We start from the raw sequence: 27784 nt of genomic DNA on the forward strand, positions 1-27784 counted from the left end.
CTAATATTCACTACCACAGAGTATCATCCTCGAAAAAGAGACAGAAATCAACCGAGACCCAAGAGGCGTTTACCTAGCCGGCGATGCCATCCGCATCGTCTGGAGTTTAGGTCTCGGCCCATACATGCCCCAAATAGGACATACACCAGACACTTTCAACTTCCATAGTTCGAACTTCGTGAACGTGCCATTTTACAGCGTCGAGTTGTCGGGAGATATTCTCCAACAGGCTGTCCCGGTCGGGATGTTCATGATTCAACCGGAGCTTGGTAAGGCGCTCTCATACAGCATGCTGCTGGTACGTAGCAGAACTAATCGTATGCTGCAGAGAGGGCTCTTCGAGAAAGAGTCAATGCAAGCAAGCTCTGCGACCTACGAACAGCTTGCGACGTGCATAAGATACGAGAGGTTGACGATTTGGTCGAGATCGAATATATCGGCCCCGACAAGACCAGCCGACGACTCCAAACAGCCTGGTTAATAGGCGCAGATGGCAAGAGAGGAGTCGTCCGCAAGACATTCCTCGAGCCCGTGGCAGACATCCGACAAGTCGAACAAGAATACAAATATGAAGGGACGTGGGTAGCTGCCAACCTGCACATCTCGCTACCGACACCTGAGACACATCCCGACTTCCCTGCGTGGAAAGTAGGCATGACGCCCGAAGAAGTATACGATCTGTTCTGGCCTGCTGGTTGGCACTTCTGCAGCCCCCCGGGTAAGCCCACCGCTACTGGTCGATTTGGTCCGGTTGAGCGACGTTTCTGGCGGCATGAATTCAGGCAGGAGGATTGGAATGAGAAGACGATGGATGCGGATGAGTTGTTGTGGGAGCATCTTACACCCATGATCACGAGGAGTCAAGATTCGCAAGGAAGGCGTTTTGGTCAGGCTGTCACATTTCCGAGGGATTGCATTGAAACTTTACGGTGCAGGCCGTTTACTTTTGCGCACAAAGTTGTCAATAAGTGGCATCATAAGAAGAGCGTCCTGATTGGGGATGCTGCTCATGTGGTATGTTCCCAACCTACCTGGAACCTGTGTGAGTAGTACTAACAGGAATAGTTCCCACCCTTCGGCGGCCAAGGCATCGCCAGCGGCATCCGCGACGCTCATCAACTAGCCTGGAGAATCGCCGCTCTCGAAAAACAACCACAACATTCGGACATTCTCTGTCAAACAATGCTCGACGCCTGGGCAGCAGAACGAACTAAAGGCATCCAGGACGCCGCGACCTTCACCAAAATGAACGGCATGCTGTGCAACAACCGCAAGCCCCTAATCTTCCCCGTACTCCAAGCTATGGAGTGGTTTACACAGAATTTCCTTGGCACGCACAGTTTCAACGATGCACAGGCAAAAGCGGAGCAGAGGGGATTCCAGGGAGTAAAAGGCGGTTTCTTTCTCAACGACCATGAGGGCGGATGCAAACTACCACAGATATACGTCGACAGCCTGTCCTCGAGAAAAGCCCTTTCAGACACGATCTTCGAAGCGAACGACTCACCTTTACGCCTCCTATCCCTCCAGCAAGGCACCAAAGCCCCCTCTACCTCCATCAACGAACTCAAGACCCTCCTCTCCGACGCCTCCATCCCCGAATATCTCCTCTCCCCAACTTCCATCATCGCAATGAGCACAAGCCCCTGTCCACCCGAAAGCATCGGCTCCTTCGCCGCCCCTGAAATCAGAAAAATCAGCCCAACACCTTTGAACGATCTCACGCACGGCCAAGCACGAAGAAGCTACGATGTGGCTGCTTTCCAGCAACGTTTGGGCAAGGACACACGGTATGCGATTGTGAGGCCAGACTTTTATGTTTTTGCTACAGCGAGGAATTTGGGGGAGTTGAGGGTTTGTTTGGAGGGATTGAGGAAGATGGTTGAGGGGACGGGAAAGGTTAGGAGTTCGTTGTAGGGGGGCGGTGGATGAGATGGGCTTTGCATGTGTGTGTTGTCATTGTGGAGCGTTCATATAATGTTTTGAGCGAACCATGTGCTCGAGATTGCTGATAGAGTGGAATAGATTTGCACATGGAGAATTGTCACATGTTTCTTGGCAGCACGAGAGCCGTGGTCTGTGCGGTTGCGGCATATCTAGCTATTTTATTGACCATCTGACGAACAGACACTCGCGACCTTCGATGTTCAGCCATACCTTCATTCAACATGCCGACTCCGACCTCGACAAAATGCCAGACATGGAAGACATCAGAGCGCCTAAGCAAGACGGTCAATGGTGCGAACCACTAGATCACCTCATCGTCTTCGAATGCTGATTGAAACCAGGGCCCTGGGCAAAATGGCCGCAGTCCACGTCGGTGGTGGAGGGCCTAAGATGTTCTACATACACCTGGAATTGCTTCTCCAGAGAGCACCCTACTTCCGCACGCTGAAAACCCAAACACGTGGGCCCGGCATGGGAGGAGTATACATTTTGTAACAAGTGAAATTCACTGCTTTCGAAACATACACGAAGTACATCTACTCTGGAAAGCTTCCGTGCATGGACGACAACGACAACACGGACACGGGCAGCTTGATCGACCTCTACGAACTCTGCCAAGTTTTGGACGATACTGCCGCCATGGACGCCATCGTGAGCGTCATCTTGGCGCTATACTTGGAACATGGCGGCAGCACAATTGGTCGCGAAAAAATCGAACGGGTTTATAATATCACCGAGCCAGACTGGCCATTGAGGCGGGCTGTTGTCGACACCTACGTCTGGATCCAAGATCCGGTCAGTGTCGAATATTATGGCACAGTCGAGAACGAGCAGTTCGTCGTTGGCCTTGCCAAAGCTTTGATCGAGGAGAATTTTGCTCTGAAAAGCCAGTCGGCCGGCTCGGAAGCCATTGATAAAGTCGATTACTGCGACTACCATCACCACGAGAAGGATGCTCCGTGTCCAAGTAAGAAGCGGAAGCGGCAAGACACAGACGACACTTCAACTCCATCATCATTAAAGCAACAGAAGTCATAGCAAAGTCTTCGGATATCATGCAAGGAAGCATGACGAGGACGAGAGAGTCATCGACTGCATTGGCGAGGCATGGGGCTGGGAGTCAGCGATATGACGAAAGGGAGTTGCAGAAAACGGACTATCACATGCTTCTTGGCAGCATGCTCGTGTGGTCAGTGCATAGCCCCAAGATCGTGCCCTTTTTGGTCTCACTACCTTCCAACATCCACCAAAAAGCGAAACTGGGAGGACGGCGATGAGTATCGGCAAGATCGTGATCTGTGGAGCCTCGAGCATCGCGTAGCGAAGCACCTCGAGACTAGGATTCGGCGAAGATACACCTGCATTACGACGATGGATTCAGGGCATCTTACAGACGTTGATCGAGATTTCGAGGTTGGACTCTTGCGATCAGGGCAAGTCACACATTCCTCGAATGCGCCAACCCTAAGGCTCTAAGAAGGGCAGAGGGACAGCGGTTGCCTTAGAAGACCATACACACATACATCAACATCAACTCAGCAGTCACAGTACAAGCACGAAATACATCACACGCGAAATACCATACAAGCCAACAAACTCCCCACTAGCCCCTTAGCGCCGGCAGCCTCGGCGCTGACATGTGCAACCGATGAGTAAGTAACTCCAGCCCGTCGATGATGAGTAAGTCGAACCCATCAATGCAGCAGTGATAAGTAAGTCGAGGCTCCATCGCTAGTGATGTGTCAGGCCACGGAGAAACTTGAAACATAGGGACGGGTGTCGCTAGTATGCGGCTACTGCAAAGCTAGTCGTCACTGAGCGAGATGGAGGGGGATAGGCCTACCTGCTTTGATTAGGCGTGTTGGGGGGTGGACGGTGAGGCTGAAGGGAGGGATTGGTCGTGATAGCATGGAGGGGATATACGTCGCTCTTGGCCAGGCAGAAGGGAAGTAATGAGGTAGTCTGTTCTTGATGCATGCCACAGATTGAATCTCTTGCTCCTTTCAATTCGAGGTGATCGTTGAACAGTTCTCTCACTTACCATGTCGTCCACCCCGAATCAAAAGAAAACGCCCTTCGAGTCCATTGCATCGCACGAACGATTCGACCTCACCATCACCAGCGCACCAGGCTACTCACTCCAAAACCCGCTCACAAACCAACGAGCTCGAACGCTCGCTGAAAGAAGACTACTCTTGAAGCAAGATTTGCTGATTCTGCCACTGTGGGCCTTGATCTTCTTCGTGACTTATTTGGTGAGCCACATCCAAATGAACTCCATGATAAATCGGATGATTAAATTCATAATGTATTGCACAGGACCGAAACAGTTTCGGAAATGCTCGAATCCTAGGCCTCTAGAAGTCCCTCGAATTCTCCAATCAACAATTCGCCACAGCTGGATATCTCTTCTGTACGTAGACGTCGAGCCATTGAAGACGACTTTCTTTCTCATCGATGCCGCACAGTCGTTGGATGCATCGTCTTCATGTTCCCCGGCTCTGTTTTCATGCGAGCCGTGCCAGCGTACCTCCAGCTGGGGTTTGCCACCGCCGCGTTTGGAAGTTTCGTCTGTGCCATGTCTGCGGCGAGGAATTTGTCGACGCTGTATGCGCTGAGATTTCTCGTTGGGGTTGGTCAGGCGTTCGTGCAGATCTCGGGATTGTATCTGACTTTGTGGTATACGAGGCGAGAGGTTGCGTTTCGGGGTGGTAAGTTGGCTTTGGGAATAGCCTCGTCCAGCCTTGTTACTGAGAGATCTCTAGCTATCATCTTCTCATCCGCTACGCTTGCCGGAGCTTTCAGTGGGCTGATTGCGTATGCCGTTGGAGACACATTGACCGTTGGTAACAGTGGCCGTGCTCCCTGGCAGTGGCTCTTCCTGATCGAAGGAGTCATCGCGATTGCGTTCGGGTTGGTTGCGGCAGCGTTACTTCCTCGCTACCCTGATCGTCTCCAGCATACCAAGCACTGGCTATTCAGTCAGGCGGAGATCCAGCTTGTGCTGGAACGAACAGCTGGTAAGGCCACAGTTTCCTCCCAGCCTTAGGCAAGTCATCAAAGCTAACACGTGTTTGACAGCTTGGAACACCAAAGGAGCAAAGACATCCTGGCGCCAAGTCTGGACCACGCTCACCGATCCAAAAAGCTACTCCTTCGCCTTGCTCAACAGCGCAACAGGCCTAACATTATCGACCACCGGCGTCTTCCTCCCGACCTTCATCAAACAACTAGGATACAGCGACGTGAACGCCCAGCTCTTCTCCGTGATCCCCTACGCCTTCGCCTTCGCCGCCATGCTCACAATCAGCTACATCAGCGACAAACTCAACCTCAAAGGCCCGTTCATGGTATGCGGATTCGCAATGTCGGCGACGGGATATATCGTCCTCCTCACAGATCACACAGCCCTCGCCGGCATGGTCGCTGCATGCCTCATCATCAGCGGGACGTATACGAGCATCGTCTTGGGAGTCGCATGGCTCGGGATCAACAATGCCGGATTTACGAAGCGTGCGTCGACGTGGGCGCTGGCCGAGGTGTTTGCTCAGGCTTTTGCGATTATGGGTATTCAGTTGTATGGGAAGGGGAGTCCGCGGTTCATCACTGGTCATTCTACGGTGCTTGCGTTTCAGGTCCTCGCTATCATCGTCGCCGTGGCTATGATGATAGCTTTCAGGCACTTGAACAGGAAGCGCGATCGAATCCTCGAGGAGTATGCTGCGCGCGGAGAGGCCCATCCGCATCTTGAACGGACGTTGGAGGAGGAGTGTGACTTTCATGTCAACTTTAGATATACCTTGTGAAGAGGGAATGGAACTGGTACCTCGCAAGTAGAGTCAAAAAATGTCTGTCACTGTTAGCCATAGATATAGACGTACCCTCAAGTACTCTTCGCTCCCCAAGGCCTAGTTCTTATACTCCCCAGCAAGCGCCCCCTGAAAATTCCCCTTCTTCGAACTAACAAACCCCTCCACCCTCTTCAACACCTTAAACTCCCTCGGCTTAATAAACATCGGCTCCGTGGCCTCCAAATAAGGCTTATAATACTCCTTCGTCATTTGATGCTACAATCAACCCGTCAGCCTTCACCTCGCAACAACGAAATCCCCATCCTCTCCCCCCTCCCCTTGCCTGGCCTGCCTACGGAAGACTCACCTTCGCAAACCACTCCAACCCCTTACTCCAATTCTCCACCCAACTGATCTTCCCCGGATCTACAGGATCCTGGAAAATCTCGAAATACAGGCATTCGGGCTCGTTGGCGCAGGCTTCGAAGGCGGGTTTCATGGCGGCGAAGAATTTCTCGACGTTCGAGGGGGCGATGTGAATGGTGACGTGCAAGGCGAAGGAGGGGAGTGTGAACCATTCGGGGGGCATTTGGGTGGGGTCCATTTTTGTGGTTTTGGGGGTGCGTTGATGATGGTGGGGTGGGGTGTGAGGTCGGTGGTTTTGGTTGCTCGGGTCGAGGTGTCGTTCTTCGCATTTTTGCCAGATGGAGATGTTGATATACTGCTTCCGCCAAGAGCTGAGGTTCGACGTGCGTCAATGAGAGCAGGGGCTAGCTGTCTTGCTTACTATAGCAACTCGAAGTATTTCGGAACCAGCTTGAGTCCATGGACGTATCCACTCCCCTCGCGGTTTTGACGAAGTTGGTGTTGGTGGTCAGGTTTCCCAAGATGTCTGCGGAACGTAGATGCTGCCATTAGTGAAGATCAGTCAGTGGAACTATTGCCAAGACATGCTCGCTCATGTTGAATTGTTTCATAATCCTGATATCGTTCAAGCAGACTCCATACCATGCATCTATGACTTCCGCGACGCAATATGCAAGTCTCCTCGGCCACGCCCGTAAAGTCGCAATAACAACCTCAAGCCTTGCCTCCCTTCTTTCCGCCACGTCCGCCTCTCGCAGCCTTCAAGGCCTGCTGTCGCTCCAATCTCGCCATCTGCTCTTTCTTTTCCTTCTCGATCATGTCCTTCTCCGCCTTCTCCGCCTCCTTCCTCGCAGCGGCCTCCTCTCTCTGTTGTCGCACAAGCTTGAGACGCTCCAAATCCGCACGAGCCTCATCCGTTTTGCCCTCAGCATGCATCTTCTGATACCGCTCCTTGGCTTGCTGAGCCTGCAGAGCCTCCCTCTCGCGCCGTGAAAGCTGGCTGACATCGTCGGTCTTCTTGACAATCTTGCGCTCACCTGCTGGCTCGATGGGCTTCTCAGCCTGCTTCCTCGCCGCCGTGCTATGGTTTGGATTCGCAGGCATGTCAGCGTCGTCTTCTTCCTCCGAGGAGTCGCTTGGGGGGAGATCTCCTGGTTGTGCTGTGCCCTGCTTCTTCTTGATCGCGGCCTCCTTCTTCGCCTTTGCTGCTGCGCGGCGCTGTTCACGGGTCATGTCTTCTTGCGCTGGCTTTGCTGGGCCATCCTCATCGTCCGACTCCTCTTCCGAAGACTCCTCCTCGCTGTCGTCGCTGTCGCCCTCGACTGGCTCAGCCCACATGCTGCGCTCCCCGCCATCTGCGTCGAGGGGGCGGAGGTTCTTGCTAAAGTTGCGGCCGCCTCGTACAAATCAGCATGAGTCGAGGTGGGCGATTTGAATGTACGTACCTCCTCGCTTGGCCTTCTGGAACTTGCCTCCTCGGCCTCTGCTAGACATGTTGGCGGTGGTGGGTGTCGATAACGGTCAAGGCGCTTGTATGGCGGGGTCGTTGCAGGAGAAAGGCAGGCTTTTGAAGTGCGGTGTTTTCGGAGGGGGTTGAGCGAGGGTCGAGTCACGCGTATATATCAGTCGCCACTCTTAGGCCGAGTTGTAGGTGAATATTCCGGGCAGTGTTGGGCCGCGAAAGAGTCACACTACCAACTGTGCTTCCCTTATTCGCTCGTGAAGGCCGTCAACTGCTCGCCTTCCATTCGCTCTGCCCGCCCCGCTTAACGTCTTGGCGTGAGGCACGTGCCATGACCGCCTTCAACCTCAGCGTCGCGCTTCGAAATTCTCCCTCTTCTTCTCCCCATGAAAACGACGCCCTTCCTATTCACTCTGCTTACCGCTACTGCACCCACGGTCAAATAGAGGGGAAATGGAAGGGCAGATTGATGATAACACGTCTGCTTACCCCTGCCTTTTCGTCCGTACGTGGAGAGGGAGGAAATATTTCTGACGATACATCCATCCATCCGTGATGCCTTTTGTTGTGTCCACGCGGTCCGGTCATGACATGTTTTGGTCCGCCTGGTCATCTTGGGCTTGTCTGCGACGATACCTAGGAGCCAGACGCCTCTTTGCATGGAAGCACGTATGTGGATCGTGAAGTCGAATGAAGGATCTGCATCCATTTGGCTCAGACTCCCAGAAGGAAATGGCCTTGTTCATCAGCGGCTGCTCTTTCTCAGCAGGGGATCGGATATCCCCAGAAACCGGTGACATTTGACTATGATCCAATGGTGTCAACATGTCCTGCCTCCTCATATTACCAATACACCCCACCTGCCAGTCGTCAGCGACGCCCTACCTGGTGCGTGGAGATCCAGACCTATAATTCCCGCAGAACTGCGACTGGAGGCAAGGGATATGTCGTGAAAGTATACCCGGATCCGACACCTTGAACGAAGACTTTCATTTCCGCACGCATGATGGTGGAATCTGAAACCTGCATATTCAGGCCACTTTATCATGCCTTTGCAGATGGATCAGCATTTTGGAAAGGACTCACAATCCTACCCAGCTCCATGCGAGCAGCTTATGCTGTCTGGACCTTCAATACCGTAGGCTCGTGCAGAGGCCTTCAGCGATACATCGCCTTGCTTCGTAGCGCTTCAAGTACATGCCTGAGCGGGCTCCGAGGGAACATCAGTGAGCACAGGACATCTAGCCTTCTATTTCATGCGGCAAATTGCTTGTCTACAATGACTTGGGCAATGGCCGGCATCATGGAATTCTTCTTTCAGCTGCAGATGGCGTACCGTCACCAGGCACAGTGCTAAAAATGCGACGCTCAGACTCATTCACTCATCACGCACACTAAACCTCTTCTGGTTAAGCGAACGCATTTGAAGGATTCGGCAGTATCCGGCGCGGCCTATTCAGCCAGCTGAGGTCCTACTACCTCTTTGTATCCCTCAAAGCTCAGGGTTTCCTGCTTCGTCAGCATAGGGACTCTGACGTCGAGTCCAATCTGCTCGATTTGAGGCGCATACCAAACCATTTCTGGCCCCAAAACCTCCACTATTCCGAAACACAATCAAGGTGCGATTCAATGATCAACACCGACCGACCGCTCATGGCTGGGCCCGAACAGCAACGCAGCAGCCTGGTCACTGGTGGCAGTTCCGTCATAGTACGCATACCTATCTTTCTCCAGCGCATGAAGCGGGATATCGAAGCAATCCCATGGTTCAAACTCGCTCCTGAGAGGCCCAGCCCTGCAATCCTCACTGCCTCTTCGAAGCCACACATCGTTCCAACTCCAATCTCGCTGCTGTCGGATCGGTCTCTGTCGACACCGCATTCCCTCGCACTAGATGCTGTAAACGCGCACACGGACACTTCGGAGCCGTTCTGACATCGATCGGCCAGGAACGATGAGACCGTGTCAAGCAACAGGATTCGTTCGTGGCACAGGTTCTGCATAGGTAGGTGAGCAACGCCATCATACTTTGCCAGGTTGAAACAGCGGAACAGAAGACTTCTTACATATAAGAGCTTTCAGCTACCCTGTAATGTGCCTTCTCATTCCATCCAACTTTATCGTCTGATCTACTTGAAAGAGATGCTCTCGTATCTTATCACTCTCATACTCACATCGAGAACACTCGCCAGCCCTATTGCCAACGGGCCGCCTGGCTACGGTGGAGGTTCACCATGGCAAGGTTCACCTCCTGATAACGGTCAGCCTTGGCAAGGCTCCCCACCTTGGTCTGGCTCTCCCCCAGGACATGGATCGCCACCATGCTACGGCTCTCAATGCAGTGGTAGTGGAAGCAACACCTGCAACCCACAATCACCATCAGATCCTGGACCAGGCGTTGAGCACCACGACGTCACCCAGGTAGGAGGGTGGCTCTGGCCTTATCAAGTATTCAAGTCTTCGCCTCTGACTCCACCAGAGTGGGAGATCAATTCGACTGGTGCAGAGCTGGCACCTGGCTTGATCTTCCTGACGATCTCTGACACGCTCCCGTTGAACACTACCAAGCGTCCGTCACCCAAGATCTTCACAGACAAAGGTCAACTGGTCTGGTCTGGTCCGAGGGGCATCAGCACTAACCTCAAGTTCCAAGACTACAATGGTGCGTAGAAGCCATGCGACTGCGTGTGCTTTACTAACTGTCTCCCAGGTAAACCCCATCTAACGTACTGGAGCGGCGAGACTACCTCCGGGACCAACGTCGGCCACGGTTACGGCAACGTCACCTTCGTCGACGAGACGTACCAAGTCGGCCCCGTCGTTTGCCCAAACTACCCATCCCTCAACTACTCCACGGACGGAACATTCAAATGCGATGCGGATATCCACGAGTCGTACGTGACCGACCGGAACACCCTTCTCTCGTCCGCATACAATGCCACGCCCGCCGACCTGTCTTCGCAAGGTGGCCCCAAAGATGGCTGGGCTTGGAGCAGCCAGTTCTACGAACTCGACCCAGCCACCGGCGACGTTCCCTTCCGCTGGGATTCGCTCGAACATGCTCCAATCAACGAGTCCCATCTTCCCCTCAACGTCAGCGCCGGCGACGGGAACTACAGCGCTCCCTACGACTACTTCCACATCAACTCCGTCGTCAACATCGGAGATTACTACCTCCTCAACAGCCGCCACCTCTGGACCATCTATCTCCTCGACAAAACTGGCGAGATCATCTGGCACTTCTCGGGCGACGACGGCGGCGACTTCGGCCCTCTCCCAGACAACGGCCACTTCCGCTGGGAACACTTCGTCCGTCCTCACAATGTCACTAACGACACCCTCGAGATCTCCATGTTCGATAACGAAAACTACGTCCCGAACCAGGATCAGGCCAACATCCCCACCGCCCTCCTCGTCTACAAACTCCCCTTCCACCCGAAGCCGAACGATGGAAATACTTCACAGGCGGAGCTGATCAGCAGAGTCCAGACGCAGGAAGACCTCATCTCCTACAGCCAAGGCTCATATACCCCGCGCCTCGAGAATGGGAATCAATTCGCTTGCTACGGTCAACTTCCGCGCATGATCGAATTTGATCCAGCAGGCAACACCATCTGGGAAGGCCGCATCGCGCCAGATAATTTGGCACAGATCTATCGTGCCTACAAACTGAAGGGCTGGCACGCAACGCCTAGCGATGCTCCGGGCCTGTTCGTCGAGCGAGCCAACTCCACACAATCGAGCAGCTCCAGCTCGTCCAGCTATGGCGGCGAATGGGGCCACGGCGGTGCACAGAGCGCATATCATGGCTACGTCAGCTGGAACGGCGCAACAGAGGTCACGGGCTGGAATGTCTACGTGGGCACTTCACAAGACAGTCTTACGTTGACGGGGACGACTGGCTATCGAGGTTTTGAGACGCAGTTCAATGTGCCTTGCTGGGCGAAGTTTGTGCAGGTGGGTGCTGTGGAGAGTGGGGAGGAAGTTAGGAGGTCGGAGGTTTTTGCTGTACTGTGAGGACTGCAGGACTGAATGCGAATTCTGTCCTTAACGAGTGTATGTTACTGTGAGCGATGTATAATATTAGCGAGCGAGCGAGCGAGTTAGGGGGCGATTGATTGGATGTTGTAGAATAGATCATGCAATGTTGTGTCTTACCCAGTCAAATGACTCTTTGTTTGAACACAAGGAAGCACAACAAAGAACCATTCACGAACAATCCCATTGTTCACTTCCACCCATCACTTATGAATATAGCCCACAACCCTAGCCCACAACCCATAACCCACCACACACCTCTCCACCACCCACCACCCATCACCCGCCCCTCAAGATCCAGCATCTTCAACCCCCTCCAACCCTTTTCCAGCATCCACCTACACAACCAACCCAACAGCCACTATGAACCTACGCACTCGACGCGACATCATCCAACCGCTCCTTTACTCTCTACTCATGGTCTGTCTCATGATCGCAGGGATTCTGATTTTCGCGCTGGCTGGACAACCGAAAGCTTCGGCGAGGGCGAATCGGTGGGCGAAGGGGAAGGGATACTAAGGCAGGCAATTCAGGGGTTGAAGCCAGAGAAGACATTTGGGATACCAATCAAGTGAAGGAGGAAGTATGGATTTGAACTGTCCGATTATCTGTTCTTTTGCTTGTTGTAATTCGAGATGTATACTACATGAACCTGTGTTCTGCAAAAACCATAGATCGAAAATCCTAACTCCTCGCTACATGCACGTCTCCCGTCGTTGCAAGCTCATTATGAGTTTCACGTCATATGTGTTTCTCCTGTTCCTTCTCTCCGCTTCTGCCATCTCCCGAGTCGTGTCCCTCCTCCCTCGTCTCGAAGAGCTCGACTCGTCTTTGCTACATGCATGAACCACTCTGCTTGGGTTCACCCGGAATATCCGTCTTCTCTTTGGTATATTCAGGAGACGAGGTGAAGTCGACCTTTCCTCTCGGCCTAGTGGCGGTGTAAACCCTTGAAAATTTGTAAGTCAGCATCGGTATTCCTCCTCTTCACTCCTGTAGATGCCACGCACGTGTCATCTCCGGACTAGCGCGTGTTATGTGCATTCTTTTTTGTTCTCATAATGGCTCGCGATGATCAAGAGAGCGCTGCTGATGGCCACCTCATCCCTCGCTCATGTCCATGCGCCATCTCCTTTACGATCCTCCTCCTTCACGAGTACTTCACACCCGGCCGTATCTTCCCCACAGGAAGCTGATCGCGCGATCTGCCAATCTGGCATTCTATAGAACAGTGTTGATCCTTGACACTCGAGTGACGGGGCAGAAAGCCTATGCGAACATCCTCTCGAAGTTCCCCTGAAAGCGACGCACCGCGAAAGACCTCCAGCTGGTCTCTGTTGCGATACATCCCAGCCAAGATGGAGATCATACCAAACCCCTGGCCAAGTGGAACTGAGTGCAAGATGATTGATCCGGCCATGAGTGCAGCCATCAAGATGGGCTGAACGGCGAAGACGAGGTACAGGAGCCAGTTACGTTTGAGCGTGGGTCGAATCACGATGGCGATCTCGTTTGGTATTTCGTACAATAAGCCGTTGTCACCCAGCGTGATGTTACAGCAACCCCATCCGACTTGGCCGTTGAGTGTTGCGGGAGTGTCATTGAACCTCATTCCCGGGAGACCGACTGCCTTGGACCAGACGATACCAGCCATGGCTGCCGTCATACTCGGGTTCTTCCAGAGAGATTCGTTGCGCGGACCCGTAAAGTTTGAGAACTTGCCGACGTTCTCCATGAGCGTTTGGACGAATGTATCGCCGAGCCAGAAGGTGTTGGAGGTGAAAATGTACTGATTGAGCTTTGGCAATTCGTCACTGTCGCACGAGCCTGAGGAAAGCTCGATGCCGGCTCTTGTGATCGACCAGACGCCGTGGCAGGCATGTCGTCTTATGTCGTACCTGTTCCCGTATGGCCCGTAGTCGCTGCACTTTGGCAAGCCACCGGGCGCGAAGCCGAACCACACTCGCGAGTTGTCTGAAGTGGATAATGAAGCTAGCAGGAATACGGCGTCCCCGTCGTTCATAGGTGCGGTCGCTACAGCCATCTTCTTGTCGAGACAAGCCTCGTGAAAGTCTGGGTCCTCAGAAGGTCGGGGCTCGCGTTGTGTAGCCACACTGCCATGAACATCGGCCTCGAGTAGGAGTGACTCGCCAATTTTAAGGGAGTTCTGCAGCTCGGTCAAGCGGCCATCCCTGGGCAGGTCTAGCAAGGCGACCGATGTGTCGTTAAGAAGCAACATATTCGCGCCATAGTAATGCGGATAACTTTCGGAAAACGGTGGTTCAGTCTGGGTCCCATTGCCCGAATCTACGAGGCTCGAAGCTGACAGAAGTGGCAGAGAGGCATTGAAATATCGACCGATATCCCCCTGGAACGAATTCGGAACGTTGAAAAGGCCATACTCCGGCGGCATCCCGATTATCGCTGTCGTATTCACAAGATGAGAACTCGAACCACCCGTGAACGTCTTATACGCCACGCTCAAACCAATCGGCAAGGCCATGAAGCACGCAAGTGTTGTCCGCCAAACGAAATCCAGCCTGGGCCCAAGGACCTCATTCCGAAGAATATTGTCGTAGTTCTGAAGTTTCGATCGGCCGAAGCGCGCTTCGACCAAGACGAAGATGAAGGTCGTGCATTTTCCTAGGCAGAGGTTCATCACGCTGAGCAAGAAGCCTGAGACGATGAGTTGGTTGGTCGTTCCGAGATGCCAGGCAAGGTTGTTGTGTTCGACAGCGAAGATCGCGGATATGCAGCACACGGTCGATATCGCGAGCGCAGAGATGTCCGGAATACCAAGATATGGCTTTCGATGTGGAATACCGAGAGGCTGCAGATTGGGATCACCACTGTGGTGAGCATCGGATGTGCTTTGGAGCGATGGTGGTAGAAGCTTGAGTCTGTGGGTGCCATCACCGACAGTCGACAGATTGCAATCATGAGAGTCGAAGCCGAAGGAAGTCGTCTCGTCATGAACACTCGAACTCGTAGAGGGTCGAGAGCTTGCCATTTGTAATTGGTTGGATCCAGTGATGAGCTGGGATCGCCTTGTCTTGCTGCACAATACATTCCATCAGGCTGAGCAGTAACCCCGAGGAATATATCCAACTGACAGACATCTTGGCTTTTCCACGCCGCCCGCACCATCGCCTCAGCCTTCGAAGTCGCCTCTGCAACCATCCTGACAGGCGGCGTGGGGTGCAACGGGCAGACCGAGCCTCGAGGACGATTCCTATCACGGCGAAGTCAGTGTGCAATTTGAGCAAATCAAGAGCCGTCACTGCAGAAACGAGCCGTCCGCGGCTGCCTACGTTTCGTGTTGAGTTGAACGCTACCATCACTGAGTTTGATCTTCTGCGAGGCCTGTTCTAAATTGAGCCCCTAACCGCCGGCTTGATGGCCCCGGCGTGCGGACTGGAAGGCAGGCGCCAACTTGAGACAAGTCGAGGACGGCATGGCTGCTAATCCTGGATACCGCTATCGACGGCCGAAGATACGGAGGGCGATGATAGCGGATCAAGCAGATTGAAAAGGTTGCCGAAAGCGACGTGCTCGTTGCTGGAGGTGGTTGTGTTTGATCGACTCGCTTCTGTGGGCATGCGGCACAGCTGGGTGGGTCCAGTAGAGAGGGCGCCTCAGTGGTTGTCCTATCTCGTTTCTTGTCCTGCAGTTCGAATGCAGCCGTCGTTAATCAGTTTCATCTTGTCGGTGAGGTTGCTCCAAGCGAAGGGATCACTCGAGCGAAGTTGTCGAACGAGATCGGTCGGTATGCGGTCAAAGTAGTTCATTCATGTTCAGCCGTCCCTCGTATCTCATGCTATCAACTCGATAAGCGGCTCTCAAGACGCCAACATGCAGTTGCAAGACCAAAATCCTCTCAGAAAACGCCAAACATGCAAATGCAACCCTCGCCAACACCTCCCACGCTGAAACCCCAACGCGCACCTACCCAGCATACTCACAAACGACCTCATCCTCCCCAGACGTCGAACAACTCGTAAGAACCTTTCCATCCTGCTGAATATCCATAATACTCGCCCCCGAGATCCCCGACGTCGTGCCTCCATGGACATACGACGCGCCCTCGAACGTCACGGTGCTGAACTTCGCAAAGGGGATGAGCTCGGCGTTGCCGGAGCTGTCAACCGTCTCGAAGTCTTCCACGATCCATTCGGCGTTCTCTTCGCAGAGCGCCGTCTCGCCGCTGAAGGTGTGGGAGACGGATTCGCCGGTTGAGTTGTTGGTGATGTATCTGTGGAGTGTCAGAAGCTGAGTTGAGAGGGTGGAAGGGTGGGTTCTTACGCGGTGCCACTGGTCTTCGAGTTGGCGACGACTTTCATGAAGATTTCGTCGCCTGGGTTGACCGTGATGTCGAAGTTGTAGGAGTATTCTGGCAGCCATTCATACCAAGCGGCGTATTGAGCTTGTCCACCTTGAATCACCCAGTCGACACCTGGAAAGAAATCAGTATGTGTGACATCCAGATCGAAAGCAGTTCATTCTTACCAGTTTGAAGGATTGAGGTAGAGCACGTATCGCCATCGATACCAACCCAAGCAGATCCGCCGTATTCAGTGTTGCTATTTCCACCTGTAGGTACTGACACCTCCGGAAAGTTGGCGGTGCCCTCGACTTGAGTTATACTTGTGCTGATCTCCACGGCTCCCTACGTGTCGTCAGTACGCTAGCAGTAACATCTTCCTGCGAGACAACTCACCGCCCAGTTCGAGGAGTACTGAGCATTCTTGCTCTTCTCGATCTTTATTCTGTCGTCCAAAGTGGTGTAGTTCACAGCGAGTGGTTGACCAGTCCTGCTTTGATCGGCCGACCTTCTGTTTGAAAGACGACGTTCCATAGCCTGGCGACGTCGCTCTGTGAAGGGCGCTGCAGTGGCGAAACCGCTGAGGAGGAGAGCACTGGTGGCAGCAAAGGTGACCTTCATCTTGACGAGGGCGAGTGGGGATTGGGGATTGGGGAGATGGTTCAGGGAAGCAGTTGTGAGTGAGTGAGGGAGGATCGAAGAAAGGAAACCACCACCTGATATTTATATTGTGCAAAAGGTCAACCTCTCCATAGCCATACCAGCCTGTGGTCGGAGTAAAGGCTAAAGGGAGGCACCTCCGTCTGAGGTGAACTCCAGTCGTCTGTCTGAAGGCGGGCGAACTCCATAATGCGTCTCTGCAGTAATTACAGGAGGTCGATAGTGGCAGAGCATGCATTCGACGGTCACCTTCCCGATTGATCGTCCCTGTAGATGCAAGCCATTTGTTCAACCCGGGGTTGCCTACCATCTACATTAGCTGCATGATGGTCGAGGATGGGCACGAGGTTAGTAGGCAGCTGCAAAAGGCAACTCGACCAGTGTCGATCTTGTGCCCATTCGTTGCCGTCAACCTCGTGCATCGTGCGGGCCATGCTGAAAGTCTCGGTAGAAGGCTGTAATAAACGGCTGTGGTAGGTAAAGTATTCTCGTTCACCCAGAAGGCTAGCATGACACCCTTGACCGATCGGCAAACCAATCGACTCGTTTTGAACATACTTTCGACCATGTTGTTCGCGCAGACATTGGTCATGCGGCACTGTCGAGTGGTCAAGCTTGCAATGTCGCTATCAAGGCAATCGGCACATGATATATTGCAGCACACCATTTTCCGGCAATTTTGTCTTGCATCGCAGTCACGGTAGTGTTGAGCCGGGATTAATACCAGCTCTTTCCAATTGAAGGATGGCTGGCCCGTTGTGTGAGTTCCACGGTCGTCTAGCGTGCGGTTGGCCCAGTCGACGAGCAAAAGTTACGACGGTTTTCTACATGAGACGTTCCCTGCCTCGAGGCCATTCAGCCACAAAACATCAAAAGTGGCAGATCAGTGTTCTGTGGTCACCCATTGCTGCACACCTTGAAGATGCCCTGCTTGGAACAGAGCACAAAACGCCGTGGGGCTTGCTCGGCCGAGGTGGATAACGTCCAGCAACAAGGTGGTCCTGTGCTTAATCTGCTCGTTTCATGGCCAAGATAAGCTTGTCGAGGCTTGTTCGGATGGAGGAAAATCTCCGTCTGCGAGGTGTGACAGCAGTAGCCGGTGTAGTCTTCGTCACTTGACTAAAAGATAACGAAGCGCTGCTCAACATGTCCCTGGTGATCATTTGGTTCCTCGATATTGTCTCAATACAAAGTCGCATGTGACTTAGTATGCAGGGTTGACATTCTGCGTTCTTGCAGCTGTCGGAACGCTGGGATTCGATCTTGAACTGCTTGCCATTTCGCGTCCGCGTGAGCCGACGCTGGTAAATCAACACCGAATCCAACAGTGAGCGCGGTTGCGGCTTGCAACCACAAACGAATGCTGGGCAAGCCGTTGAGCGCGCCTCCTCTGTTTGCATACACCGCTCGCCCGTGCTCTACATACCAGCACCACGTACCGCCATCGTTTGTGAAAACGCGGTGCAGCGAACTGACAAAACGCGGTATTGCCAGAGTAGAGGCTGTAATGTGCTGGGGCGATGAATCCAGGGCCTAAGCTCAGATGACCAGCCAGATGTCGAAGGGTAATGGCAGAAAGACGTTGAAAGAGTGCACAAAACAGAAATTGGTACGCGACGTTGAAAGGAGATGGTTGTTGTTGTGGAAGTGGAATGGCTAGGTGACGTCCCAGCCGTTTCGTGTTTTGACTCTCACAGTTGGTGCCTGAGGCACCAATGACGTCGAAGAAAAAGTGCGATTGATTGATAGGTACGGGAGACGGCAGAACATTCAGTTCTTTGGATCTAATACAAGTATCGGAAAGACTTCGCCCTTGCCGTCACCTCCTCCAAGTCCTCGTTGTCCAATTTCGCCGTATGCTCCACAGCGCGATCATTGAGCTCAAAAGCCACATCTTCCTCGCGATCCAACCTCTTATTGAGCAAGATGAGATACTGCCGTAATCCAAGGGCCACCACGCAAGCAGCAGCTAGAATAGCGAAGCAAGCCCAGAAAGGCACGGCATAGTATGGTCCATACATCGAACGCCAGATGTACGTTCCGGGTATGCTTCCAATGTTGCCGCAGGCGTTGATGAGTCCGATTGCGACTGCTCGCTTGGCCGGTGGACGTGGGATGGTGTTTGAGATCCAGGCAAGCACTACAAAACCGCTGGCGTAGCCTGTGGTCATGAGGAATGTTGAGAAGTAGCGCGGTCCGATCTTTTCTGTTGCGATGGAGATCACGTAGCCTACGAGGCAGGCAACGGCGGGCCAGAGGTAGTGGAAGTAGCGCTCTCGGGTCCTGTCTGCGTGCCATGCGTTTGGGATCGAAACGATGATGGCGAAGATCCATGGCGGTGCTGTCAACAGCAAGGTGTTGGTGGTGTTGAACCCCAGTGCCTGAGTGATCGTGGGGAAGAAGAAGCTGAATGACAATCCCATGATCGTGAGGAAGTAGGTTGCTGCCAGAAACCAGACCTTGGGATCCTTTACTGCCAGCTTGAAGCCATGGAAAGCAGACATCGGCTCGTCGTCGTCAGCAACACCCACGTCTTTGACCAGCCGTGCTTGTGCAATTCTGGACTCTTCCTGTGATAGCCACTTTGTCGTTGTTGGGTAGTCTGGCAGGATCGGATAGGCGAGTCCCGCAATCACAATGGTGAGAACGCCTTCAATCTACTGATGTCAGCCTTGGCCTTCAACAATACATATATGCAAGAGAGCTTTACGATAAAAAGCCATCGCCATGCCCGAATGCCAGCAGCTCCCTCCATGTCACCGAGGATTCCAGCAGCAATAAGCCCACCGAAGGCCTGAGCAGCCAAGTTTCCAGCGTTGATGAGGGTGACTCGAAGCTGCATCTCTTGCCTCGTGTACCATCGGGACAGAAATAGTAGGCATCCTGGAAAAAATGCGGCCTCGATGCCTGCAGACGCAAGGGTCAGCGAAATGTCATGCCGGAGACGAGTACTAGTACTCACAACCAAGGAAGAATCGACACATGATGGCTCCAGGTGCGTTGAATGTCGCTGCAGTGCACGCAGAGACGACGCCCCACGCTGCGACGCAAGTGCAGAGGTAGAGGCTCGGGCGTTTGACCGTGTTCAAGATCATGTTGGAAGGAATCTGCATTGAGACATAGCCGACCAGCAGGATGGATATGCAGGTTTGATATTCGACATCGGAAAGGTTGAGGTCATCTTCGAGTCCCTGAACAGCCTTGAGTACATTGCAACCTGTTCATGCGGCGTCAATACTTACCTTGAGCCGGGCATTGGCGAAATTGTTTCTGTCAATGAAGTTGAGAATGAAGAGGATGATGATAACGGGGAAAATGCGAATATCCAGTTTGCGAACGAGTTGTTTCTCGTCTTCAGCGCTCCAGGAAGTCGTCTCGCCCTCATCTACCTCGATCTGCTGTTTCGTATTACCAGTGGCTGCTTTGCTGTCGGGTGCGGTAGACATTGTTTCGTCTTGTGCTTCGTTCAACTAGAGCAGGAGAATGGCGACGTTGCAGCGGTAGATACGAGGACAGACAACCGCTGTTATCTTCTGGCTTGAGTCCTTAATAGCAAGGCGCGAGATATCGCTTGCTGTAGGAGATGAAGAGATGCGCCGCGGGCAAGCTGCATCCTCGACGAGCACAGCATAGCCGTACATGCGTGCAGATGCTACCTTCTCCGCATCTGTGCTGGAGATAGGCCTGCGGTGGAATTGAAGGAGCCTATCTTCCGCTGGCAATCCTTTGGCTTCGAAGCAGGATGCTGTGTCAGCGACGGCAGAACAACTACATACATATGTTTTGACAGTGCAGAAAAATCCGTTTCAGGGACATATTGTGACGCGGTTCCACAGGTCTTCTCACTCGAGTCGTGTCATCTTCTCTTCCACACGACGAAGGATATGGAGCAAATCGTCTGGTTCACTCATCATGTACAAGAGTGGTGTTGCTCTCTCTGTACTTGATGCGAGTCAAGATTGAGGCATCATTGACCGCCAACGATGGGAACACGGCCTTCTTCGTATGATCAGATACCCTCGGGTAAATAGTCAGCCATAGCAATCATTCAGCACGACAACAGTCTCCAAGTGGTGCCAGAGCATAGTGGCCGAGTTTGCGGGCAATGCGGAGAGTCGGTCTGGAGTGCAAGACGGTCGTTTTAAAGCAAAACCCAACAAAGTTTTTGAATGGTTGTCGTTGAACCTTGGCCGGGCTTCGCTCCTGGTGACGACAGCTGGGCGACGGTTTCCCAACCTCCCCAATTCGGATAGCCGTCCCGAACAGCACCCTGGCGTCCCCGAGCTTCCCGACCTTTCCTGTGCTCACCTCAGTCATCACTCGCGACCGCTTGGCATTCGTCCAAAGCGGGCAGCTTGGATGCTTCATCCGGGCTAGTCGCGATGGGCGAGATCTGGAGAGGTGAGAGGTCAGGAAAATGTTTCATTGGCGATCTGGTCATGGCACGAGAGTTGCTTCCGACTTTCTCAGCTATATAGGAGACGGACTACTGCGTTCATGGCAGGGGAGTACAATTCGCATCGTACGCCTTTTACATCGATTCACCAACAATGGCATCTTCAAGTGGAGAGTCTTCCCATTCCAGTTCGGGTACGCGGTCTCGTGAGAGGCGATATGCAGCTCAGCAGACCGAACCCATCGCTTCCGGAGAATCGTCAAAAGCGAAGGTCACCTCGGCCTGTGACGCCTGCAAACGGAGGAAAGTCAAGTGTACGGGGACTCAGCCTTGCGACAGATGTGTGCAGAGTGGTGTCACATGCACCTTTGGCAGCTCGGCCGGACGAACTTCTGCCGTCTCCTACACGCGCCATCTGGAAGAGAAGATCGCCGAATTGCAAGCCCTGTTGAGGCAACGACCGCCGCTGGAGAGTGGTATGTTTTGAAAGCTCCCTGTTATTGTCTGGACATAGGCTTACCTCATGCAGACGAACAACGCGATGAAGTTGAAGAGTCTAGGGAGACCGCCAGAGGGAACATGCTCGATGCGTTGACTGGGCCTGAGGATGATCATATCTTTGTATCACAAGCTGATGGTGCTGTCTCGTAAGTTGCCACTCCCTCGCTTTGTATTGATATGTAGCTGACATTCAATAGCTTCCATGGCCGCCTCGCTGGGCTGAGCGTCCTTCGTACAGTCCGCGACCTCTGCACTCAGGTCTCTGGAACTACCGACATGCCCTTTGAATTCACCGGGCAAGCACTGGTGGAATCTTTCGACACCAACCTTCTTGACCTCCCAAGTGCGAATCGGATGGCAACGTTCGCCTTGTTGCCCTCTCGAGAAAGATTGCAGAAGATCGTCGGCGTCGCACTCAACAACGTGCTGAACTGCAAGGAATGTCTTGACCGGGAGCAGCTGAAGCAGCAAGTCACGCACCTTTATGACCGCGATCCGGACGACTATACACAGGAGGACCGTCGTGCACTGGGCTTGATCTACGCTCTCATGGCTCTTGGCAGGAGGCACGAGCCTGTAGACGAAGACGAAGAGCTTAATCAAGGCACGGAAATGCTGGTACTTAAAGGGTATGTCTTCTCGAGTCTTAAACATGGGGCAATGAGCTGACTTTCGACAAGCGTCACATACTTTAGAGCGGCCAGATCGATCGTCGACAGATGCGAAGTCCACGACCTCAACTCCATCCGAACGCTCATCGTCATGACGAGCTACCTGATCTCTTCATCCATGATGTCCATGGCCTACGGCTACATCTGCGCCGGCGTCACCGCCGCCATGAGAATGGGCCTCCACGTCTCCAGCACCGCCATGCGCGGCAAATTCACCCAAGCCGAGCTCACCGAACGACGACAGGTCTTCGGCGTCCTCAACATGATGGACACCTACATCTCCAGCATCCTCGGCATGCCCAACATCCTCCGCGACGCCGACACCGACGCCGCCGTCCCCGCCCCGGAGGAAGAAATGCACGACCTAGGCCGTGCCTGGTCCCTCGCGAACCCCCTCGACCCCGTCTCCGAAACCCTCCTCAACGCCAAACTCTTTCAAATCCAAGCCAAGATCCTGCAAGAACACTACCCGCCCTCCAAATACGCCGTGAACCACGAGGGGAAATTCTCCATCCCAGACCTCAAAATCAACGGCTTCGCCGCCGAACTCGACAGATGGCACGCCGACCTCCCCGCCATGTCGCCCTCGGGCGTCGTCGACGACCGCGCCCTGCGCTCCCAGCTCCTCCTGCGCTTCTGCTTCCACTCGGTGCAAGTCTCGCTGTACCGCCCCTTCCTGCACCACGTCGCGCGCGACCGCAACGACCCGAACTTCAACTACAAGGGCTACGAGTTCGGCTCCGCGTGCATCAAGGCGTGCACGCAGGTCGTCTGGCTCATCGACGCCATCGACCGGCACGGCTTCCTGCACGAGGCGCAGTGGTTCAACACGTACCACCTCGCGTTCGCGGCGAGCTCGCTGATGCTGTTCGTGTTGGCGAATAGGGATGGGCCGACGGTGGAGGAGAGCCAGATTGCGGCGGGGAAGGCGAGGGAGTTGTTGGGGAAGCAGGCGAGGAGGAATCTTGCGGCGAGGAGGTGTTATGAGAGTTTGGCCAGGATTCCGGGGACGGCGACGGGCGAGGAGATGGGTGAAGGAGGGAGTATGTCTCCTCGGACGAGGTTCATGGTCGGGATTGGGGCGTTGGATCCGTTGGTCGAGAGGACGGGGAGGCCGTGAGATTTGAAAAGCATTTTAGAGGATATAGTATTAGCGATGCATAAAACATAGAATTGGCGTTTGATTCGATCGAACAAGAAAACAAAAAGAAAAAGTTTTACTCAGCCTTCATTTTTCTGAGGACGAGCGCGGGAATCGAACAGAGGACTTGCGGGAGCAAAAGGGAAGGTTTTGGGGGTGTCCGAGCCCTTAACAGCAACCACTGGTTTCGAGCCCGCGTGGAAGTTACTCTGAAGGTATCTCGGCTTCAATTGGTCGAGCTACTTCCCTGAGAGACGCAATGTTTGCAATGGCTCATATAAGTTGGCGGTGCGGCTGAAGGGGGTGAGTCACTTGAGTGCGTCCAAGCATTCCCTCGTATTTCTGGCTAGCTGAACCGAGAAGCCATGAGGCAGTCCAGTTGATATGATAACAGACTCTAACTAATCATCCTCATCGTCAACTCGACCGTGGCAAAAGTCCCCGCGCTAACCGGCATGGCCCTCAAAAGCGTCGGTCCAATGCCCCTCCAGAACCCCATCGCGCCCTCCTGCCGAAACGTCTGCGCAAAAGCATCCCGCATCGACTTATACCGCTGCTTCTCGCCGAAGCCATCCGTCTGCATCTTCGACTTGATGACATCGAACGGGTACGACGAGATCCACAACATCTCGCCCGCCAGCCCGCCGTACGTCGCGATCTTCCAGGTCGCGATGTCTTTCCGGGCGTAGGCGTTGCGCTTGGCGTCTTGGTTCATGAGGTATTCGAAGGTGAGGAACCAGAAGCCGTAGGCCTGGGCTTCGCGGAGGAGGGTGACGGAGGTGCCGCGGTAGAGGCCGCGGGCGACGCTGGGGGAGCGGGAGAGCTTGGTGATGCAGTCGAGGGGTCCCGAGTAGAGTCTTGCGGCGCCGTGGGGTTGGGTTTGGAGGCGGATGCGGACGTGCTCGATCGGGGAGGAGAGGATGGTGTTGGCGAGACCTGCGAAGGCTCCGGCGGCGTAGTATTGGCCGTAGCTTAGGGGTTGGGGTTCTTTGTCTAGCTGGTCGACGGACTTGTGCAGTTTCGCGGCATTCTGGGCTTCGAAGGCTCGTTTGGCGTAGTTGAATCCTGCGAACTGGACGGAGACACATGCGCCAATGCCGATCAACGGAGTGAGTGTGCCTTTGTAGAAGGCTGTTGCGCCTTCATTCTTGAGGATTTGGGATGCGCAGTCGAGAGCGCCCTTGTATTGAGTCGTCGTCTGTAATCGCACCTTGACGATGTCTTTTTCCCAATCAGATCGTGTAGTGGGTTGTCAACATATGGATCTAAAGCTTACCGAATGGTTGGCCTTCCAGATGGTTAGCAGGTGTACAATCATCTCGACCCAGCTCGTGCAGTCTTCACATATCTCGCCCTCTTTATCTTCCTGCAGCGACTCGAACACCCCCGTAGTAGATTCACATACCAATCAACACCTGCGCAACGCCACCAACGGCTCCGGAGAACAAGTCCTTGACGACCTTGAGGCCATTGGCCGCATCCTTTGCTTCTTCCAACGCCTCCGCCATTGCCTCAAGTCTTCAGTCCTTGCAACAACAGCCTCGAGGTATGACTCTTCTCCAACGACAGCAACACCGCCCACAAAGCCGCCGTTATCAGTCGTGAAGTTCGGTCCTCGAAGCCACGACAAATCTGTGATTTTGCCCCGAAGCCCGGCGGAGGAGTTTCATTGGGCGTCGCGGAATCTCTTGGCAAGGCGTGCTTCAAGTTGCCCTGCTGTCAAAAAAGTGGCTGTGCAGGTGGTCGGCTGCTGCAGACGTCACATGCCGGCGGCCACCGCTGTGAATGGCTAGACCTTTGAGTCAGACGACTGCAGAGTGGTATATAATCACTTCTATCTCCAGGTCGTGAGACAGTCGACACGGCCTTCACGCAACAAAACCTCCCAACAATCCAACAGCAAGAACGACCGACCGACCGATATCATGAGCGCGCCAGGACAAAAGGAAGATTTCCTCGACAAGGGTAAGAACCGCAGAGCCTTCGCATCCTTCACGTCTACACATCTGCCAGAATGACGTAGCATGCTGACCGCTCACAGCTGTTGATGCCGTCGAGAAGAAGGCCGGCCAGGCGAGTGGACACAATGTCGACCCGGCCAAGTACCGTGAAAAGAACGAGAAGTTCACCGATAAGCTGCGCGGCTTTTTCGAGAAGAAGACTGGCAAGAAGGTGCGTTTTCACTGCATATCAGAAGAGATCTTGTGGCGGCAAACTGATCTTGTCATTTAGGTCCCTGATAAGGTCTCCAACTAGGCAGTTTTTTGATGCCGCCAGGCTCAAGATGCTGTGATGGAAGGACGATTTTGCCTCGATGCTTTGATGTTTCTTTTTGATTCCCCACGAAGATACCACAGATGATACCACATTTCGATGCAGTAATGGCTTGGTCACTCCTTTAAAAACGCAGAGACGTTCATATGTATCTACGCGACATGCGTCGTAATAATGCAGCCTCGAAGTAACCGACAGACACAGTACAGACACAGCGTGTGCTGGTGTTCACTCCGATGCCGCGTACCTCTCCACCACCCAGATCAGCCAACTTGCGACATTCGCTCAATGCAGACCACCCATCTCCATTCCTCACGAGTCGCCCGATCTACTGCAGCTGCGAGCATGATTTGACCGCTTCCAGGCGTAGAGAGCGCATCCTCGAGTATCCTTCCATTTTGAGCAGGAACGACGAGAGTAGGTCAACCCAACATGCATCCCTTCCCGCAAATCTGGCCAATCCGCTCCAGATGAGGATCCGTCTTGCAGGTGGATGATAAAGTGCAAGGTGATCCACTTCAGGATTCTAGGCCGGCTTCCTTCTCACGCCTGCGACCATCCATAGGAGGTAGGGCAATTGAAGATGCTTCCGAACGGTTGCGACCGCAGTCTCTCCTCTCCATGACTTTGATCAGGACTTCTGTGGCTCGAGAGTCGCATGTGCACATTCATGACGATTCGTGGTCCGGTGTCGTCGATGATGTTTCAGTGCGTATTGTGGTTCATTGAACCTGTATCCCATGAGTAATGTCGCTCAGTAGTAGACGTCGATGAGTTCCTCGGGCTGCTTCTTCACAGCCGGCCAGTAGGTATCGCGAAAGTCCTTCCACGCCGAGCGGACATCAGGTCGCTCAAGAGTATAGATGGCCTGAAGAAAAACGAGCGAGGCGCTGAAGATCAGGATGTTGTTCGTGTCGCTCATCTTGGATGATGATACGCGTGAGGTATCCTCGAATGGGGTAGAGGTAGTGTATGCTTCGGGTGTTGATGTATAGGCTGGCGGCCAGTAGCTGTAGGTGTATATGGATGCCTCGTGTAAGATTTTGTGTCTCCAGCACTGCCGCGAGTAGGAATGCCAATGGTTGTAAGGAGTATCGTTGCTCGTCACGAGATAACAGAGAAAGAGAAAGTCTTATATTGCCACTCGGTACTGGCCTGTCGCGAGAGCACTTGCCTCTTGCGTGATCACCCCCAGCGTGGCTGCCGTTTTCGCTTACCAGATCTCGTGCCGATCTTTGAACATGTGACAGGGTTCTATTCTCAGCTTTGCCATCTCAGCTGAATACTCAGCTCCAATAGGCATCCATATGTTGTTGGTCGAGCGTGCTTCTAGAGCGCACCAGGCCAGGTGGTGCCATGAATCTAATGCCTGATGGATGTGCCGACGAATTGCCTTCGTACGGGTTAAGGGCGGTGCTTAAATAATAGCACGGCTTTGCAGATTCCCCAATAATTGATGCTGCTTCTTGGGTGTCATCCGTAGATACGCCGTCCAGAGAGGTCGTATCTACAGCGAAAGGAGTAAACCGTTACCTTTGGGTTCAATGTCGCTGGCCGAGGTCAGCTTTGCAGCTCGCTCGTACGGTCGTCACGTCGTCTTCGAACGGCAGCGTCCACTCCTGTGACAGAGTGCGTGGCTGTGTGAGGCAACCCGGAATCGATGCCTCGAAAAGCCCTCCTGCATCGGAGATGGACCGGTGTGGAGTGAAAGGATGTCGCAGAAGATGAAGTGCAGACAAGCATCGGCGGGGTCTAGAGGATCAGTGAGGATGTCCTGACAACCGGCCTTGGCAACCGCCCAATGGAGTCAATATTTTCCACCGATGTCAACTCCATCTCGTGCTGGTTGTCGAACACCGTGGCATGCATGGCCTCCACGGGCTTGCCATTCACCGCAAGAGAAGGGGGAAAGGCTCTCCCAGCGAGATGGATGGATGGGATTGGGATCGCGCCGCACCGCGCGCAACCCGCCGCCAGAGAGGGCGGCTGTGCAGGGATATCAACAGGAACAGAATGCGAGTTTCAGGATGATCCCAGACGCGCCAGGAGAGAGTCCCTGTTGCGCAACCGCTCGTCGTACCAAGGAGGAGGTTGGAGACAGAGGTTTGTTGTGAAGAGTGTTCTGTTAAAGAAGAAGGAAAGCTTCGACACAGCCCGCAGACCCGGGACATCTTCATCTCGGTCGAGAACGTGGACGCGCGGAAAGGAGATGGACC

At 53.7% G+C, this 27784-nt stretch overlaps 12 protein-coding genes across 12 annotated transcripts; 6 read left to right on the top strand and 6 right to left on the bottom strand.

Moving 5' to 3' along the window:
- Positions 1 to 124: 124 nt before the first annotated feature.
- Positions 125 to 1917, top strand: M409DRAFT_66681 (uncharacterized protein; the record flags this gene model as incomplete). The annotated part of the gene is made up of 3 exons (XM_033817046.1): positions 125 to 269; positions 506 to 1014; positions 1066 to 1917. The coding sequence occupies 3 exons, from the start codon at positions 125 to 127 to the stop codon at positions 1915 to 1917; spliced, it is 1506 nt and encodes a 501-aa protein (XP_033667061.1).
- A 588-nt stretch (positions 1918 to 2505) lies between these two features.
- Positions 2506 to 3224, top strand: M409DRAFT_55043 (uncharacterized protein; the record flags this gene model as incomplete). Its single annotated transcript, XM_033812894.1, has 2 exons — positions 2506 to 2914; positions 2986 to 3224. 2 exons carry the CDS (start codon positions 2506 to 2508, stop codon positions 3222 to 3224), a joined length of 648 nt encoding a protein of 215 aa, XP_033667062.1.
- Positions 3225 to 4435: 1211 nt separating this feature from the next.
- M409DRAFT_55044 (uncharacterized protein) lies at positions 4436 to 5753 on the top strand (the record flags this gene model as incomplete). Its single annotated transcript, XM_033812895.1, has 3 exons — positions 4436 to 4658; positions 4713 to 4967; positions 5029 to 5753. 3 exons carry the CDS (start codon positions 4436 to 4438, stop codon positions 5751 to 5753), a joined length of 1203 nt encoding a protein of 400 aa, XP_033667063.1.
- Positions 5754 to 5855: 102 nt separating this feature from the next.
- M409DRAFT_23364 (uncharacterized protein) lies at positions 5856 to 6342 on the bottom strand (the record flags this gene model as incomplete). The annotated part of the gene is made up of 2 exons (XM_033806759.1): positions 5856 to 6014; positions 6106 to 6342. The coding sequence occupies 2 exons, from the start codon at positions 6340 to 6342 to the stop codon at positions 5856 to 5858; spliced, it is 396 nt and encodes a 131-aa protein (XP_033667064.1).
- A 476-nt stretch (positions 6343 to 6818) lies between these two features.
- On the bottom strand, positions 6819 to 7598 carry M409DRAFT_23365 (uncharacterized protein; the record flags this gene model as incomplete). The annotated part of the gene is made up of 2 exons (XM_033806760.1): positions 6819 to 7501; positions 7550 to 7598. 2 exons carry the CDS (start codon positions 7596 to 7598, stop codon positions 6819 to 6821), a joined length of 732 nt encoding a protein of 243 aa, XP_033667065.1.
- Positions 7599 to 9708: 2110 nt separating this feature from the next.
- Positions 9709 to 11583, top strand: M409DRAFT_23366 (uncharacterized protein; the record flags this gene model as incomplete). The annotated part of the gene is made up of 2 exons (XM_033806761.1): positions 9709 to 10228; positions 10277 to 11583. The coding sequence occupies 2 exons, from the start codon at positions 9709 to 9711 to the stop codon at positions 11581 to 11583; spliced, it is 1827 nt and encodes a 608-aa protein (XP_033667066.1).
- Positions 11584 to 12754: 1171 nt separating this feature from the next.
- Positions 12755 to 14614, bottom strand: M409DRAFT_23367 (uncharacterized protein; the record flags this gene model as incomplete). The annotated part of the gene is made up of 1 exon (XM_033806762.1): positions 12755 to 14614. The coding sequence occupies one exon, from the start codon at positions 14612 to 14614 to the stop codon at positions 12755 to 12757; it is 1860 nt and encodes a 619-aa protein (XP_033667067.1).
- Positions 14615 to 15416: 802 nt separating this feature from the next.
- Positions 15417 to 16546, bottom strand: M409DRAFT_55048 (uncharacterized protein; the record flags this gene model as incomplete). Its single annotated transcript, XM_033812896.1, has 5 exons — positions 15417 to 15421; positions 15567 to 15856; positions 15907 to 16057; positions 16111 to 16270; positions 16322 to 16546. The coding sequence occupies 5 exons, from the start codon at positions 16544 to 16546 to the stop codon at positions 15417 to 15419; spliced, it is 831 nt and encodes a 276-aa protein (XP_033667068.1).
- Positions 16547 to 18369: 1823 nt separating this feature from the next.
- Positions 18370 to 20031, bottom strand: M409DRAFT_23369 (uncharacterized protein; the record flags this gene model as incomplete). Its single annotated transcript, XM_033806763.1, has 4 exons — positions 18370 to 19242; positions 19296 to 19492; positions 19548 to 19776; positions 19828 to 20031. 4 exons carry the CDS (start codon positions 20029 to 20031, stop codon positions 18370 to 18372), a joined length of 1503 nt encoding a protein of 500 aa, XP_033667069.1.
- A 1104-nt stretch (positions 20032 to 21135) lies between these two features.
- Positions 21136 to 23273, top strand: M409DRAFT_55050 (uncharacterized protein; the record flags this gene model as incomplete). The annotated part of the gene is made up of 4 exons (XM_033812897.1): positions 21136 to 21457; positions 21511 to 21628; positions 21680 to 22111; positions 22163 to 23273. The coding sequence occupies 4 exons, from the start codon at positions 21136 to 21138 to the stop codon at positions 23271 to 23273; spliced, it is 1983 nt and encodes a 660-aa protein (XP_033667070.1).
- A 418-nt stretch (positions 23274 to 23691) lies between these two features.
- M409DRAFT_55051 (uncharacterized protein) lies at positions 23692 to 24802 on the bottom strand (the record flags this gene model as incomplete). Its single annotated transcript, XM_033812898.1, has 3 exons — positions 23692 to 24515; positions 24571 to 24582; positions 24700 to 24802. The coding sequence occupies 3 exons, from the start codon at positions 24800 to 24802 to the stop codon at positions 23692 to 23694; spliced, it is 939 nt and encodes a 312-aa protein (XP_033667071.1).
- Positions 24803 to 25219: 417 nt separating this feature from the next.
- Positions 25220 to 25550, top strand: M409DRAFT_23372 (uncharacterized protein; the record flags this gene model as incomplete). The annotated part of the gene is made up of 3 exons (XM_033806764.1): positions 25220 to 25259; positions 25336 to 25466; positions 25527 to 25550. The coding sequence occupies 3 exons, from the start codon at positions 25220 to 25222 to the stop codon at positions 25548 to 25550; spliced, it is 195 nt and encodes a 64-aa protein (XP_033667072.1).
- Positions 25551 to 27784: the final 2234 nt, after the last annotated feature.

The sequence above is a fragment of the Zasmidium cellare genome, assembly GCF_010093935.1.
Source record: "Zasmidium cellare ATCC 36951 unplaced genomic scaffold M409scaffold_19, whole genome shotgun sequence".
Classification (NCBI taxonomy): domain Eukaryota; kingdom Fungi; phylum Ascomycota; class Dothideomycetes; order Mycosphaerellales; family Mycosphaerellaceae; genus Zasmidium; species Zasmidium cellare.